This window comes from Cyanistes caeruleus, chromosome 2 (assembly GCF_971803275.1).
Source record: "Cyanistes caeruleus chromosome 2, bCyaCae1.hap1.1, whole genome shotgun sequence".
Classification (NCBI taxonomy): Eukaryota; Metazoa; Chordata; class Aves; order Passeriformes; family Paridae; genus Cyanistes; species Cyanistes caeruleus.
The window spans coordinates 24,304,915-24,322,919 of NC_141702.1; the positions used below are offsets into that span (position 1 = coordinate 24,304,915).

General features: G+C 36.6%; 1 protein-coding gene across 3 annotated transcripts in view; it reads left to right on the forward strand.

Annotated features, from left to right (window-relative positions):
• The window catches only part of SACK1B (scaffolding CK1 anchoring protein B), a 55,318-nt gene that overhangs the window by 27,268 nt on the left and 10,045 nt on the right, over nt 1–18,005 (forward strand). For all 3 annotated transcript variants that reach the window (XM_086876097.1, XM_086876099.1, XM_086876098.1), the window contains exons 3-4: nt 9,301–9,465; nt 16,493–16,617. In XM_086876097.1, coding sequence (XP_086732223.1) covers nt 9,301–9,465; nt 16,493–16,617 — 290 coding nt within the window. The remainder of the gene's footprint in view (nt 1–9,300; nt 9,466–16,492; nt 16,618–18,005) is intronic.

Below are 18,005 nucleotides of genomic sequence, written 5' to 3' on the forward strand. Positions count from 1 at the left end.
ATTTGTGCATTGTTTGTTTTTGTGCAGTCACTAAATACTGCACAGATGAATAAGTAAGTAATTCTACTTATAAACTAATTCAAAATAAAAAGTATAACATTAAAATATTAATTCAAGTAGCTTAAACATTCACTAAATATTAAGGGATTCCATGAGAACCCACATATTGAAGCTATGAATACTATTTTAAATAAAAAAAAATTAATCTGAAGCAGCAAGTCTTTGAAATTCATCATAGAGAAAGCCGGAGGCTAGAGAAGTACCTTTCATTTTTGTCATGAATTTCCATTGTGGTGTAGCAGAGTCGTAGGCCGTCAGAAATCCTGGCATTTCCTTTCTGTTTGCTTTCCTCAGAAAAAGCTTGGCAGCTTCTCAGCATAACAACTGAATATGAACATTCTCAAGAGCTAAATACAAATATTAGAATCTTGCTACCCAACCAGCTGCAGCCCACATGGCACTGGGAATACAGCAGCAATATCAGTGGCAAGAGGAGAAAGTGCAGAGTAAGGTCCCTAATGCGTCCCCTCCATCTTGCCAAGGATATTCTCTGCTGCCTTTTGTCCTTCTCTGTAGGACCTTCATCTGCTTCTGTTCTCAGTGAGACAACAAAACTTGCTTGCTAAATATCAAAAGCATTTTAGTTGTTGATGGGAGAATTGCAAGCAGGAAGGAAAGTGTTAAAACTGAGCATTGTGAACGTTTGTGGTTCTAATTATACATGACAGATTTTTGCAGATTTAGGTAAATATTTTCTTGTCTATGGTGGGCCTAGCGCTGAACAGCAGCTGTTTCTTTGCAGATCCTTCATTCCAAGGATTAGGTTTATAAATGCTCTTTGGAAAGTCCCCATGAAGAATCCCTGGAATATCCCCTTCCATCTTCTCCTTGCCATGACTTGCTGACACTTAATTCTGCACATGTGGAAGTAAAGCTTCACAGGAATTACTGCCTCTGCTGCTGGCTAGAGCGAGGTGGTGTCTCCTGTAATTTGGGTGGCTCACAATGAGTTCTTACTAATCCTTCAGCCGGAATAGCAACTTCCAAACCCATAGATAAAGATCACATTTATAGAATTAATGTAGCTCTCTCCCATAAGTTTTGCAAGATAAAGTTCCCAGTTGGGTGAATTTCAACAGGTAACAGAGGAGGCATCACTTTAAGATGTTGTATGTATGACTTGCTAGCCTGGCCGGCAATAGCTTTCTGAAAGGTAATGCAGAAGGCTTCTGTACATTCACTTTTCAGAGAAAACAATCTTAATTAAATTTCAGAGAACTTTACTTTTGTTTTGGTTTTAGTTTCACCTGTTGAAGAGCTAATGCTGATCTTCAGATCTGCTTTTTTTAGACATATTAATCTATACAAAAGTTGCAAAATTGAGCAACAGACAGAATTCTCATGTAATTTTAAGAGAATTGTTCATTGTAAAAAAATGATCTTCTTGATGTTTTACAAAGTAAAATTGCATCCTTTCTCAGAGCTCCTATTTTACTGTCATATTAGTCTTTGCTGACAGAATCAGAACATTTTCCCCTGTTATTGATAGCTAGAAAGTTCCTCTACTGCACATCTTTTCTGTGTGTTTCTTGGACAGAACAGATAAGGCTTTACCATTTGGATTACACAGGTAAACACAGTTAAAACTATTTGTAGTTTTAACCACATTGCCTTATGTGGTTACCTGCCTTCATAATTTTCTAGTAGTTTGCATTGTTTTTTCTTCTATTGCAGGAGATAGCTAAAAGTTTAGTTTATGTTTTCTGGACAGTGAACTTATTTATATGATGTTTTGTTGGTGTTGAGCTTTTCTGACGTCCTGTTGCACAGAGAAGCTGTTGAGGTTATTGAAGACTTCTAATGCACTTGTTGGAAGTTATTTTTTATTCCATACACACTAAGTTTTTACTTTAAAATTATTAGGTTTTGTGGGTGATACGTGACATGATAAAGTGAGGCTTGGTGATCGGAACAGAAGGTGTACTCAGTTCTGAGAGCCTGTTTTTCTATCCTCAGAATAAATGGTAGAAATATTTTGGAGCAGGAGAAGGAAAAGAAGGATAGTGAGGGCTAGGATACCTGATTCTGAGGTGGTGTAGCTGCCTGTAATAATGAAGTGACTTTACCCTGTAGTTAATTAAATTGCTTTTAAAGAATGCAATAATGGAAGAACATTTCCAAGTATACTGCATAGTTATTGTCTATCACTCTGTGTCTGTAGAGCCAAATTAAATATATTAAACAAGAACTCAGGGGGTCAATTATGATGATAATACAAGTAGTGACAATGCAACAAGTAGTGACATTAATTTCATGAATGTTGCATAGGTATAAATCATCTCAGTATTTGTTCCATTATATTGCCACAGAAATTGTAGGAGAATGGAAAATACTCAGATGGTTGATTACTATTTATATTATTGTATTAAGCTGTATTTACAGAGCAAGGCTCCCCTCATTATATTACACTTTGGAACTTTATTGCAAGACTTCTCATCTGTTACTGTGTTGTGGGACCTCAGCAATTTATCCAGCACGAAGGGTTTCAAAGTACACATTGCAATGAAAGGATGTGTTGTGCAAGGCATTTCAGGGCTGTCTTCAATTTCGCACATTAATACCAAATTAATGAACTTTTGTCTTAGAAGCACTCTGGTGTGAGCAACAGTGCCAGAAAGTAAGGATAACAGAAGATTTATTAGAGAGCTGTTAATATGAATTGTCAGAAAACATAAACTGGATCTAAACTCTCAACCATAAAAACCAACGTAATAGTATTGGTAAAAAAAAAACCCAAAATGATTTGTGGGACATATTAAGTAGCTTACTAGAGGGAAAGATGTCTGCATTGATCACCAGATTTGTCTCTTATGATGCCAGAATCTCACCAGTCAGTTTGCTGCCTGCCTCCTGTTCCTAACAGCATGGTACATGCACTCCTTCTGCACTGTTGCATTTGCCTGCTCTCTGAGAAGGGCTTTACTCAGATAGCACTGAGCCTGTGCCACAAAGGGATTCTCCCCAAAACAGAGATCTGCAAAAAGAGGACTGAAGTAACAGAGAAAAAGTCAATGGAAATAGAATTAATAATTCTGTTGGGATGTGGTTCTTTGTTCTTGGGGTGAGAAAGGGTGCTGACATTTAAAAGCACTGCACAGCAATATGGATTTTTGTCATATATTGCCCAAAATAAGCTGCATGTAGGTTACAAAAAATCAATACTCTTGCAGTGTAGGCTATGTCTTCAGCATTATTCCCTACTAGGTTATTGATATTGGTAGGTGTCTCTAGTAAAACCTGCCCTAAGGAAGCAGTTTTAGTAGAGGACTTCTGTATTTTCACTGTTTATAGCAAAAGAGTTGTTAAATGACACACACTGCGATATATAACCTAGAGAATCATAATTCATATTTGTGAAAGACGTGGTAATGCTGAGATAATGAAACTGTCAAGGGTACACAAAATAGACTTACTGAGCACTACCAGTAAAGGCCTTTTGTTACATTTATGCTTGAATTTCAGCACACACCTATTAAAAGGTTGATTCTGATGTCCTAAAAGTCAATGAAGATTAAAATCCACTTTTTTTTTTCTTATCAAAAATGGAAGAAGTAAAACAGAAAAACTTTATTTCTCAGCATTCTCTTTTTATAGTCTCTGTTTTCTTAAATCCTCACAGAAGATTTTATAATTACTACCAAACATGGCAAAATTTGCTTTCATTTTGACAGTGATGGGAGTGAAGATCTCTGAATCATTGAGTTGTAGCCTTTGGTCAGTTGGAAGTCTCCAGCCCAGCCTCCTGTTTAAAGCATGGCTAGTGGTAGTATCTGAGCAGGTTAGCCAGGGCTTTATCCAGATGGGTCTTGAAAACCTCCAAGGATGGAAACTGGACCGCTCTGGGTAACCTGCTCTCCTCCTGGGGTATCCTCATGGGAATAAGGGGGTTTCCCTATATCCAGTCAGAACAGTTCTTGTTTGGGTTTGACCATTGTCTTTTGTCCTGCCCCCACTGCAAAGAACCAGACTTTATCCCTCGAGAATTTCCCTGTAAAGTAGCAGGAACTGCTGTAAGATTCCTTGAAGCCATCTTTGCTCCAGGATGAACAACCCAGCTCCTTCAAGTAGTCTGCACAGGGCAAGTGCCCTCTTGGTGGCCCTCCCCGGGACACGCTCAGTTGTTCAGTGATAAGTGTAACTGTTGGGATTGGCAAGTTCTTTCTAGATAAGCCTCTGAATGGAGTTTGTTTCTGAAGGTGAGAACCATCTAAGCAAATACAATGCACACCAATGGGCCCAAACTAGCAATAACTTATCCTGTAGCATAATAGGTGCCATGGAACTGAACACTGGCCTCCATTTACTCTGCACTCTGTTGCCATGTTACCATGTGCCTAATCTCCTGTTTAGCGAGGATATGGAGGGTATTTCAGCTATAGCTGTTCATTTTAACCTTCAAAACAGATTTATGTCTCTCTCATGAACCTTGTCACTGGTACTTTGTGTAGGAGTTGGTCATTTACCGAAATTGAAGATTATTAAGAGCTTTGAAAGAATGAAAAGATCACTGTATTAAAGGGATGATCGTTTAGAGATACCAAGCTTTAAAATGGTACTTTCCTCACCAATATGCAAATTAAGTAATTCAGTTTACTGAAAAATATGGTTTAGGATATTTGCATAAAAATGGTGCTGTTCAACAAAATTATACTTTCCTGTCTGTATATACATGTTCTTTAAATGCCAAAGCAGAGTGTATAGTTTACTTTTCTGTTGCAAAGCAAAGTCTTAGTGTCAAGACAATAAGAAGAATAATAGCATGTGGCTCTACTGCTGCTTTCAGATGAGCATACTGTCAGATTTATTGGGAGTAATTTTGTGCTTATTGACTAGCAGATTTTCTTCTTTTGTAAGGATGTCATTGAAACCAAATTTTAAGCTAAAAATACATTCATCGCTTTAAAAAAAATAAAAGAATGGGTAGATAAGATAAAAATATTACAATCAAAGATTATTTAAGTTTAATTTTGGGAGAAGAAAACTAGCATAAAAACTGTTTTCTGCACTGTCTTCACTTTTAGTTGATCATTGAAATGTGCTCTTCTAATACCTGCCCAGGTGGTGGTAGCTCCCCCTTGCTGTGCATAATTTCAGTGTTACGTGATGTGCACAGCAAGTGTCTTATCTGCCAGTTATTTTCTCCTCCCTGGAAGTGTAACATGCTTAGCTGTTCCCAAATGAGGGTCATTTTTGATTGAGGTGGTAATCAGTTCAACAAGGTTTGGAAAGTATTCACAGAATTCTGGTGCTTTCATCAAAAAAATGCTGTACCCATCCAGTTTTCCTGGAATGGTTGGAAGGCCATTGTATTTGCTTCAAAAACACGAGTGGTCCCTTTTAAAAAGGTCTTTGTATTGTGGAAAACAAGCTTTGGAAAAAAAATGGCAGATTGTAAGGAAGTCTCCTGTATGACACTAGAGCCTTCTGCCTTGAGGAGTTTTTCTTGACTCAGAATAGTATTGTTGTACCCAAAAGAAACAGATTTTATGGAATAGGCAATTTTCTGATCAATTTCTGCAGTTTGAGTTATATCAGTTGTTCTTCCTTGCTGGAATTCACTGTTGTATTCTTGTAAGTACCAGGGTGGAAATTAGATCTGCAATTGCAAAAACAAATGTAAAAACACAGTAGTGAAGTATTTTCTTCTGAAGTGATGCAGCAAGTAACTAATCCTGCAGGTGTTGTTGCAGCTTTAATTAAAGGTAGGTACACATTATAGTATACCTCACTGAAGTAATTTCCTAATCTTGATCTCCTAATTAATCAAAACTTGGGGACCCTGAATATCATATTTGCTTTGTTTTTTCCCATGAGCAATAATCCCATCTGCTGCAAAGTAGGCAAATGGGGAAATGTACACACACCCCTATTAAAAGGAGGAAAAAAAAGAAAAAAGGGTGAAAAAATAACGTTAATACATTTAAAGGCCAGACTGTTCCATAACCTTTATGGAATCCACTAATCCACTCCTTTTGAGTCAAAACCTATAGTTTATGGTCAAACATCTATTTTGGTTTATGGAAATAAGTGTGCAGAAATGACCTTATCACTATTTTATAACACTTATCACAATGTCAAAATGACCTTATAACTACTGTTTACATATTGTATGTATCATATACATTGTTCAAATTTGGCATTCTTCTCCAGCAGGCAAGCCTAATTATGTTTGTGTTTAGTAGATCAGTTGAGTGTTGCTAATAGTAATGAAGATATTCAACAAGAGTCACCTCTGGTTTGTAGGGAATGCACAAATGGATGCCCATTTGGTTGTCAGATCATGACTATGACTTTGCATCTATGTACCCAAATTCTGGTAAGGACCTTTCAGACAGCACAAGCTTCAGGTTTCAAAATATATTCCCTATTCCAGCTCTGGAATTTGTTTTGAAAAGGTTTTGAAAAAACCTCCTTTTTCTTCCAAGACTACTTGATGCTTTGCAGAACTGCTCCAGATTTAATAAGCTTAAGAACAATTCTACTAGTGAAGACAAAGAAGGTCCCCTGTTCATTCCCAAGTGAAGTATCTTCATTATAGTGCACATATGCATCCTTCTTATGTCACCAGCTTACTAGCCTGCTTGCTTATGTGTTTATTTCTATACCTTCCTCTTCATAAAGATAGATATGGCCATTCTAGTCAGTGCCAGGTTTTAGTTTTTATGACACATTCTTGTGGGGTTTTTCTGCATCTTTCTAGTTTAGCAGTCTTTGCAACCACAAAATGCTGCAAACATGTGGATATCTTAGATATCTGCCATAGGAAAGTGTTAGAATGATTTTTGTGGGCTGTGCTGTGGGTTTTGAATATTTCATGTACTTGTATAAGTGCACGCTAATGAATCCATTCAGGATTTTTCTCTTACATTTAAGTTAATCCTAGAATACAATGAGCACCCATTTCTTGAAGATACGAAGAAAAGGAAAGCCTAGGAAGAAATTAGGGAGTTCAGAGGAAGGGGGACACAGGTAATGAAACAGACTATTTGAGAACAGATTATTTTTTGGTCTTTTTACCTACCATGCCTTATCTGTCTTGGCAGTTTTCCTCTCAGATGCAAGTGAAAGAAGACAGATGAATAAATAGGGTTGGCTTGTTCACTTAACACCATGTATCTCAGGAACAGACCAAGCAGAAGGTGCTGTCTGAAAGTGATGAGATCTTTGGAGTCAAGATAAACATTCTTGTTTTCAGTCCTTAGGTAAAGAACTAGATTCTGTACCGAAGAAAAACATGTTTATGTTCTACTTTCAGAAAGTCAATAAAGAAAATTAGATAGTTCATTGGCATATTACCTAAGATTTTTGAAAGAATGGAATTCTTTGATGCTGCTCAGTTCTTCTCTGAGTGTTGGATTTGTAAAGACTGTTTATTTCCAGGTGACGTGTAATGAAGAGGCCAAGTTTGTTCCTTTTCTTTTATTCAGGAGTTGTCTTTTTACCTTTTCTAATTATTTTTATTGTTATTTTACTTTTATTTTATGTAAGTCATCTCTCATATTTCTAGTGATTTAAATACGTTTGGTGTAAATGAAACTTTTAGTTCTAAGCAGGTGGGATTCAAAAAAGGTAATTTGTACAACTGACTGAAGACATAACTTTTACCTGATTGTGCGCAACAGCATTTACCTGAGTGAGGTAAATATTTCAGTGCCAGAATAAGATGAGGGCTTTCAACTTTACAATTACACCTTTAAAGTTGATGTACAGGTAGCTTAAAGATTAGTGAAAGTGGTAAAACCTGCTCTGATATCTGTGAAAGGTTTTATTTGGTTTGAATTTGCACCCAAGATATCTTACTGGAACTTTTCATGAAAACTGTAGTGGATGAAAATACTACATTTAAAAGTTGCACAGACACTGGTTCTTCCTTTTATTTCCTTTCACGTTTTAACAGTAATCCCAAATTACTAATGATATGTCAACAGTACAAGATTTCTATCTATATTTCTCTCTCTCTCTCTCTGTCTCTCTCTCTCTCTCTATATATATATATATTTCTCCAAAATACCACTAGAGGGACATTGCTTTTACAAATCAGACATATTTACTTTATGCTGTGGATTGAAGGGTGTTGGTAGCTGGTGTTCAGCATGCTGATCCTCTTGACCCAAGCTCTCACGAGCTGAGGAGATTTCGTCCTAGTAAGAGTGCCTCCAGCTCTTCAGTGTCTGCTTAATAGCTACTTCAAGATCGTGAGCCATTGGCTTTAGAGAAAATTATGAAAGATTGAGAAGACCCATGCACAAAAAATTTATCTGATTTTTTTTCTGAAAATTGCGGTTTGTTTTGAAGGTTTTTCCACAGCCTTCATATTGCTGATTTTCCCTCGCTTTTTCTTATACTGGGTTTCCTTTTCCTCATAAAACCAGTCGCTACACACACCACGCCATAGTTTAACCCCTGCCAGCAACGAACTTCCACACACCCACTTGCTCATTCACCCCCTTAGTGGGATGGAGGAGAAAATTGGAAAGAAGTAAAGTCTTGTGGATCGAGACAAGAAGAGTTTAATAATTGAAGCAAAGTAATAATATAGTAGTAATGATATAAGGATGCTACTGGTAATTATAACAATAATTGTATGTAAAAGGAAAGAGAGAGAAAGAGAGGTAAAACCTAAGAAGACAAGTGATGCACATTATAGTTGCTCACCACTCACTGACCAATGCCCTGATAGTCCCTGAGCAGCTATTGTCCCTGAGCAGCCAGCTCCCCTCAGTTTATACACTGACCATGACATTCTGCAGTGTGGAATATCCCTCTGGCCAGTCTGGGTCAGCTGTCCTAATTGTGCTTCCTCACGGTTTCTTATGCACCTGCTCACTGGCAGAGCATGGAACACTGAAAAGTCCTTCACTTGGGATAACCGCTACTTAGCAACAACCACATCAGTTTGTTATTAACATTATTCTTATACTAAATCCCAATCACATCACTGTACCATCTATTAGGAACAAAATCAACTTGATTCCAGATGAAACCAAGACAGCCCACAACACAGCATTTGTCTGGACTTTGGTACTTGTGACAAACATCACATAGGTGATCACTTGATTTCTCAAAAAGAAGATCCGGTGGCCTTGAAAACCTTCAGGTTAAGTGGAGCAACATAGAAAATAGAACATTTTAATGTGTAAAAAATATTAGTGTATTAGCTGCTCAGTGGAGGCTTCAGTGAAAAATTCTGTATATGAGTTGACACAATACAATAATTTATGTCTTTCCTGTTTCATTCAGGTCATTGCCATTGTTATGGATATGTTTACAGATGTGGATATTTTTAGAGAAATCGTGGAGGCATCTGCTAGAGGGATTGCAGTGTATATCCTGCTTGATGAATCGAACTTCAGTCACTTTCTGAAGATGACAGAGAAACAAGGTTGTCAAGTTCAGAGGCTCAGGGTAAGGCATCCTGTATTCCTTTGCATGAATATTCATACTTTTTCCTCCACAGCCCACTGAAAAGTGACTGTTTTTGAAACAGTGGTTATTGAATACTGATCTTTCAAATTAACAACCAGGTGTAAATAGGTAAGCTCTCAGCAGAATTTTCCCTACAGTTATATTTTTTTAAAAAACATATTTTTCAAGTGCCAAAACAAGAGTATTTCATAGAATTACATAATTTTCATATATAATTTTAAAAATAATTTCCTATTATTGTGTATTTAGGAATACTGCGTGTTTGAAAAACTAAGCTTTTTTTTCTTTCTCTCATAGTTGCCTGCAAATAGTCATAAAACTTAGATAAATTAATAAGTTGTGTACTTCATTTTATGATTTCTTCTTTAAGGTTATGCATTAAAATACTTAAGGAGGCCCAAGATTCTATTTTATTAGTGTTCTTCTGAAAATCTGTATTTTCATGTCTCTGCTTTGTCCTATTGCTTTTACACATTAAATATGTAATTTTATCCTGTAAGAGAGATAACAAGATGACATTTACATTTTCATGAGATGTCCTTCACTGCCCAGATGTTTATCAGGGATTACAATATAAACCATGAGCTGCACTGAACTGACATAAGTGCTTCATAAATACTTTTAGATTTACTCTACTGTTGATGGTACTAAAGAAGTTCCAAGGATGTTGTCTGAGTCTCCTTTCAGAGTTCTGAGCACTGCCTTAGCTCATAGTTCCATTTGAAATTCCTTGCCTCTGTAACTAGTTAAGCTATGTTCATGCCAGACAAAAGTATTATAAAAGCTCTTTTTAGCATCATCTATTTTAGTAACCCAGTACAGGAATCAGATAGAGATGTGGTGTGTTTGTGAGGATAAAGAAAGACTTTTTGGTAGATGTTTGGATTTTGTACCCATTTTTACTCTGGAGCCTTGACTTACGTCCTCAGAAGGATTCCCACCCTACTGTCCCTGCTTGTTTCTTGCTTATGAGTGTGGGATTGCTCTCTGGTGGCCTAATACACAGAGCTGTGGGAACTTCTGGAAAAAAATACCAAAAAAACCCATGGTGTTTTATAAGCCCTGGTAGCTATTGCCTTCACGAAGTCAGTGTTTGGCAATACTTCGATACTCTGTAACTTGAGATACCATCATTTGCTGATTACTTGGGTTAATTATGCCATGTACATTGCCAAAAATGACCTATATCTCTATATGGAATGAGTTTTGTCCTTCCAAAATAAAATAAATTAGGATCATGCTTTTCAAGTGATGTCTCAAAAATGCCACGTGCATTTTCAGAATAATTCCATGCAGTGTGTGTCCACAGCTGTTTCAAAAGCTTACCTTCTTTGGATTCAAGGTTGTCTTTTTAAGGCACTTTTATAGACTTTTGGGTATTTCTACTGTGGATGAAAGAATTAATATACATAGATTAGAATGGATTTTGTATGGATTGGTGTGGGTTGGAGAGGTTTGTATATAGCCTCTTCAGTGACATTGTGTTTTATACATTTCTGGTGTTTGGTGGGAAAAATAAAATATATCCTTACTCTGCAAGGTTAACTTAGAATACTTTGAGTTTTATCAGAAAATAAAAAATATATGCCAAAATGCTAAGCAGTAATCCTTGTTGCGTGCTGAGTTTCCAGTTTAGCTTGTAATAAAGCTGTTCAAATTAATGGTCTTCTCATCCATGGGCTACTCCCAGTGACTGTTGCTCTGAGAATAGTAGTTTATAACTCCTACATTAACTCCTGTGCCTTTTTAGAAGATAAAAGGGAAATGCAGGTTACTACGAAAGAGCAGACAGTATTTTAAAGATGTTTTCTCCATTTCCCTTTTTCACATCACTCAAGGTTCAGAAAAAAGATAAACATCTTCAACTTCTTGTACTCTTGTCTTCTACTCTTGCTCTTCTGTTCAGTGAAGGCAGGAAGAGAATTGAGTTGTATGAGTCTATTTCTTTTCCTGAAGATGTAGCACCAGCAGCATTGGTCTTGTTATTGTCTGGCATGATTTGGTTCAGTCTTGTTGGAGTATGGGTGATGCTTCTTAGTCCATACACTCGTGATGAGTTTTCTACAAAGCTTTTCAGAGTCAACACCTCTGTCTCTTTTTCTCTCCCTTTGAAACAGTAAAAAAAATTGAGATGCAGTGATGAACAAAACTGTATTTTTAAATTCAGATTTATACCTAACTAGTCTTCTGTATGGAAAAGAAAGGATTGTGTTCATAAATCTTCATTAAATGTCTGTGCAGACAGTTTTTCTCATGTGTAGTCTGACTCCAGATTCAGGGCATGTTTCCTTCTTTATTGAAACATGTAACTGAAAAAATGGATGGACCATATAGTCTATAATTATTTTGTGAATTCCATATAGGAAATTATGAAATCACAGGGTTACTAGGATTGTTTTTAGTCTTTCCTGCATCATCTTTTCATTTAGGTTGTTTTTTACTTAAAATTCATCTTGACATCACATCCATCAGTGGAGCTCAAAAAATTCCTTTCCTGTACTTTCCCATTTCTCTTTTCCAGTTTCATTAGTTTTCTGACTGTACTACATTTGTCCTCAGTAATGAATATTTTATTTTTTTTTCTCTACCTAAGATTCTTTGATTAACTTTGTCACTGCTCTGACTTGCTTGGTCAGCAATTCTTTTGCCTAGAAAGATGAAGAGTTGTTACAAATTCAAACTTTTTTTTTTTTTTCCAGGTGATTTTTTGAAAACGAATAGGTAATTTTTTTACTTTTTTTTTCCTAGTACTGACAGGTATTTTATTTGTTATGAGGTGAGACATGGTGGAGATTCTATGCTCTGGAGAAACCTCTTTTTTACTCTTTTGCTAATAAATGAAGAATAATTTTGCTGCAGGAGGATATTGAAAGCAATTCGGCAGGGCCTGTTTATTACCTGATAATACTCTTGGTATTTTCAGTGAATTGTGGGAAAGGGAAAATTAAACCACTAATTGATTTTACTTTCCTTCTATGAAGTCTACTCCCAGATATGCATGTTGAAATACACAATAGGAGCTGCTCTTGAGACCTGCTTGCAGCCTTTTTTTTCCACCAGTGTTACCAAAATCATCAAAAGTTTTCCAGTACTTCCACATCTAAGGCTAATTTGGTTATTGAATAGCCACTCACAGCATGATGTTGTGTCCATGAACGAGCTTCTGTAATAATGACCAGACTCCAGTCAAGTCTTGAGTGGTCATTGAATCATATTTGAAGTCAGAATAGAAGCGAACATGAAAACTACTTGGCATTTGTACAGCACAAAAATGGTCAATAGCTACTTTTTAAACTGACAGTCTGTCATAAGTAGAGTCATCCAGGGATCATTTCTGGGCCTAATGCTGTTTACCATCATCATAAGTGATCTGGATGAGAGGATCAAGTGTACCCTAACAAAACTTTCTGGTGATACCAGACAGAGGGAATAAGTGGAGGAGGAAGTTGGAAGGGAGAGCCACCCTGCGGGAGGACCTGGACTGGCTGTAAGAGTGGGCTAACAAGACCCTTGTGAAGTTCAGCAGGGATGAGGGTCAAGTCTTGCATCTGGGAAAGCGTAATCCAGGAAAGCAGCACAGGCTGGGATATGAGCAGCTGGGGTTCTACAGATAACAAGCTCAGTGTGAGCGAGCAGTGGCTGCTCCTGCAGAGAAAGCCAGCAGGGTGCTGGGCTGCATCAGCAACAGCATCCCCAGCAGAGATAAACAAGTCACTGTCCCACTCTGCTCAGGGCTTGCCAGGCCACACCTGGAATAGTGTGTTTGGTTTTCATCCCCACTACTTAAAAAAACATATGGACAGGCTGGAGAAGGTCCAGAGAAGGGCCACAAAGATGATCCAAGAAGCTGCCATATCAGGAAAGACTGAGAGAATTTAGTTTTTTCAGCTTTGAGAAGAGAAAGGGAGATCTTATCACTGTGTGATAAGCATGGAAAGAGAGGAAACATACAAAGAGGATGGAGATTCATTTTTTTCAAGGATTGACTTGGAAAGGATGAAGCATCTTGGGAACAAGTTACTCCTGGAGAGATTCCAAGAGGAAACTGTCACACTGAGAACAATCAGCCATAATTTCCCTGAGGTAGGGGTGCATTTCTCAACACTGGACACTTTTAAGACTCAAGTGGGCAGGTGCTAGGCCATCTTGACCAGACAGTACTTTCACAAAGAATGGTTGGATCAGATGATCCTTGATGTCCTTTCCAATTTGGTGTTATATCATTCTGTGACCTATGTCGTCTTACTCGGGAAGAGAAGCACAGGATAATAAATAATTTTAGCAGTGAGGAACAATATGAGAAGTGTGACTGTTTTTCCTTTAAAACTGTTAGGCTAAATATTTGGTAGACATCCATTTTCTTCTTTGTGCATATTCCTGACAGCAAGTATGGGGTGAATAATGGAACACTGATAAAAGCAGTGCCTACAAATGAAATGTATTAAAATGTGCTGAAGTGAAATGTTTGAGAGCAGTATGCTCACTGTACTTAGCTATCATATTGGAGAGGTTTTACTAAAGAAAATAAATGTGTAGTGGTGAATAATACTTCAGAATCTTAAATCATGGTTATGTGGCGCTCTCTGGAATGAAAATGTACAAAAAATGTACATTAAAAAAGGTTAGAGCTAGTTTCTTGCTCATCATTGGGTGTCATTTAGGATGGCACTGATGGCTATCCTTAAAGTGCAGGCACTTCCAAAAGTTCCTGAGTGTCCTATAAACTCTAGGACAAGAGAGAAGATCCTCTGGCTTCAAAACTCTCCATTCATAAGTGAATGATTGTTTTACCCACAATGATGCTGTGATGAGTGGCACACTGCTGTTAGGAGAGTCCTATAGCCTGAGGATGAAACCAGACAGGAGGGTGAAGTGCCCAGCATTTCATACCAGATGGGGCTTGTAATTCAGTATATGCATGTTTATTGCTTCTAATCCCAAGTGGAACACATTCTATATCCTCAAATGTGGTTTCAGTGATTTGGGATTTTGGCTGATTATTAAAAGTGTGCATTCCTGGCACTGGTTTGAGGCTGGTGAAGAATGCTGGATGAACTGTGCAGGAAAAGGAAGTGTTATGTGAGAAAGGTGAGCCTGATCTCTGGCACTTGTCACGTTCCCCATCTTGTAATGGATAACCTACTAAGGGAGGAAAGAAGAGTTCAGAATCAGGGAATAGGGATGGAAAAGCTACAGGAGGAAAAACACTGAAGAGAAGGTAAACAAAAATGAGAACACAGTGACTATAGTGACTACAGTTTTTTTAAAACCCCCCCAGGAATTTAATGTAAATAATTTTACTCCTTTTTTACATATGCCTACTTAAAGTTATATTTCAGCTTATATGTACCTAAGGCAAAGCTTTTTTTTTGTGTAGTATGATAATTTGCAAGCCATTAGACTTGGTTGTGCCTCTGGCATTGATTCCCAAATGATATCCTGTCCAATACTGATCAGACCTTATCTAAGTAAGATTTAATGTGTTCAACTAGCATGTCTTTAGGCTAACATTACTTCTTATGGGTACTTGAAAATGTATAAGCTGCTCTCAAGTTACCTTTTTCAAATTATAATGACATAAATATGATTAAATGTAATTAAATACAAGTCTGAAATACACATATAATTATGTGATATATAGAACTGGGTATAAAACAGCCATCAAAGTAAATGCAAATTTCATTACTAATTCACAAAATTTTATTAAAATAAGGGGTTGCTATTATGGTTATCCTTAGAATGGGTAAATTTCACTATTTTCTTCTTTTTCAGGAATTACTATTTCTATAGTGTTGATCTTTCAAATAAAAGCTTTTAATATAATTCAAGCTTGAATAGCTGCTGGTGAAAAAGTTATTTTCTTCAGTGGGCTTGTTCAAAGTTCAACAAAATCACTTTGGAAAAGCATAAAAATTGACTTTCATCAGTAAGAAAACTTCTAATTGGAATGCAGAAAACTTAAAGACAACATTAGGCTGGCAAAAGTGATGAGCAGTTAGAGATGCAAATTTATGTTAACCTGGCATTCAGTAATGCAAATTGAGTTATTATTAATTCTTTTGTAGCTGTTTCTGAAAATAGACCTAAGTATCCGCATGTATTTTTGCTTTTAAAATTTTTACCCTTTGAAATTTTACAGTACTTCTAGATAATACTTATTTTATTTATCTAATTAAGAGATAATCTTTCAAATTTTCTATTTCTATGAGCATAAAAAAACCAAGTGACAGTAGAGAGAGAAAAATTACAAGATGCTGACTTAGCTGAATCAGTTTCATTAGTAGCCTGGGATAAAAACTGACCACATTTTTGAGATCTGGCATGGAAGATTTCCCAAGTGCCATTTACTGAGTTTGCATGAATAAAACAAAGCTTACTAGAATTCAGAATTAACTGCTGCATTGAGTTCATGCTATCTATGCATGTTGTGTCAGTGTCTCTGAATTTAAAAATGTGATTGATCTCATGGTGCAAAGCTGATAGATAAATTTTATTGGTGGTGAAACTGCAAGGGATTCTGGCACCAAGTGGTATCATTTAGTGGATCATCTCAGAGCAGGGTATATGTATTTGCAGACACAACAGCCTTGTTCAATTAAAGTAAAAGTGATCCTGGCTCTTTTAATTAGCTCTCTATGATTAGCTGAGATATTTGGAATTCATATAAACATGTGCCTCAGCTGATGGAAATAATTTTTTTTACAGCCAAAACCTTTTTCCTTTGTTGAAGATATCTCCTGCCAAAACCACTTTCTGAAGTGGTGGCTATGGAAAAGCAGAATTTCATTTTCTGTGGCCTATAGAATCTCATCAGTCTTGGAGACAAAACAGTAACTGGCCATTTTGGGCCTCTAGGCGATAAGTTTGATCAGCATTTCATTCCATGCAGAATTTATTAATAGGCAATAATGAACTTTTCTCCTGCTGTTCCTCTGAATTTTAGCCCCTTGGATGCTAAACATGGACTATAGTAGATGAAGTAAAGTGTTTTGATTCTCTTTTTCAGAATATGAGGGTGCGGACCGTGAAAGGACAAGATTACTATTCTAAAACAGGAGCAAAATTCCATGGAAAAATGGAACAAAAGTTTATTCTTGTTGACTGTAAGAAAGTCATATATGGTTCTTACAGGTAAGATCACTGAAGTGTTTATAGCAAACCTGTCATCTCAGTACTGCTGCTATAGCAAATTTGGGGGTTTTGTATTTGTGAAAATTCTTCTAGGGGATCACATGGGTAAATTTGATTATGTTTTTTGTAATTTAGCAAGTTTTTGTAGAAACTTACTGCTAACTTACTTCCCTAAGAGATCCTCTGTTCATTTTTCACAAATAAGAAATAAAGAATATAGGTTTTGCTACAGCTGGAGAGTTGCTAAAAAGAAAAAAAAGTCTTGATTTGTCTTATATTGTCTGAATTATTCTTTTTTAATATTCAGTCTGGAAAAGCTATCTTGGATAGTTCCTCCATGTGATAATCTTTTAAAATTAACATTAGAGACTCATTCTGTGGCTCTCTAGTATATGATGGTCAAATTTAAAATTGCCCATGTCTCTCTCTATGTTTGGCTAAGTTCCTGTTTTCCTTTGTATTTCCAGTGTATGTGTGGAAAACAGGCTGGAAGAATTTACAGCCTTGCAGAGCTGGAAAAAATCTAAGTTAAAGCAGAGACAGTCTTAACTCACACATTATTAAATTTTCCTTCTTTTTATGCTACACTTTTCTCCTTTGCCCGAGTGAGTTTCTGCCAGCATAGTGCCTGGGTGGCAGATCCACAGCTGCTGCCTTTCATAAATTTCCACCATTGTAAGTTTTCAAAAATCTGACCTTTTGTTTTCTCCAAGACTCAGCTAACCCCAAATTCAGACTGACATGTGTAAATGGTAGTGAGGTAAGTGACAAATTCATAAATGACTCAGGGTAAGAGACTGCAGGGAGAGCCTGCATGCTTTGACATCTACACACAGTGTCATAATCAGTGAGAATGGGATAGGTTTTCTCATTCCAAATGGAAAAACAACACTGCTTGAACACCTGACACCACAGGGGCTGGAATTATCAATTTCTGTAGAAATTAGGCCTTCTTTGTAAGAGAATCTTGTGATTTGTAACAGGAAAAACAAGTCTTTCTGAGCTCTGTCACAGAACTCAGTAAGTTCAGGGTTTTTTTCAAATATTATATGTTACTTTTAATTGTGAGAATTAATAGGAAAAAAAGCTTATGCAGGATGATTTGATTGAATCTTGATATGCTATAACTTCCTGAAAATACAAAAATAGCAAAAAAGCTTTATCAGTAAGCTATTATTGTGAATAAAACTAACCTATTTTCTAACATCTAGAAGAAAAAGTCAAATGAATAAATTAATTATTCTTTTTTGTTTTTCATGGAAGTAGGAATTCAAAACAAATGTTTTCTTTGTTGTAACCTAAAAATTTTGGTTTTTACTCCATGATATGGCTTGTTGCAGCATCCTTAAAGTACATGTTAATGTCTTTTATCGCACTTTTTAGCTGTA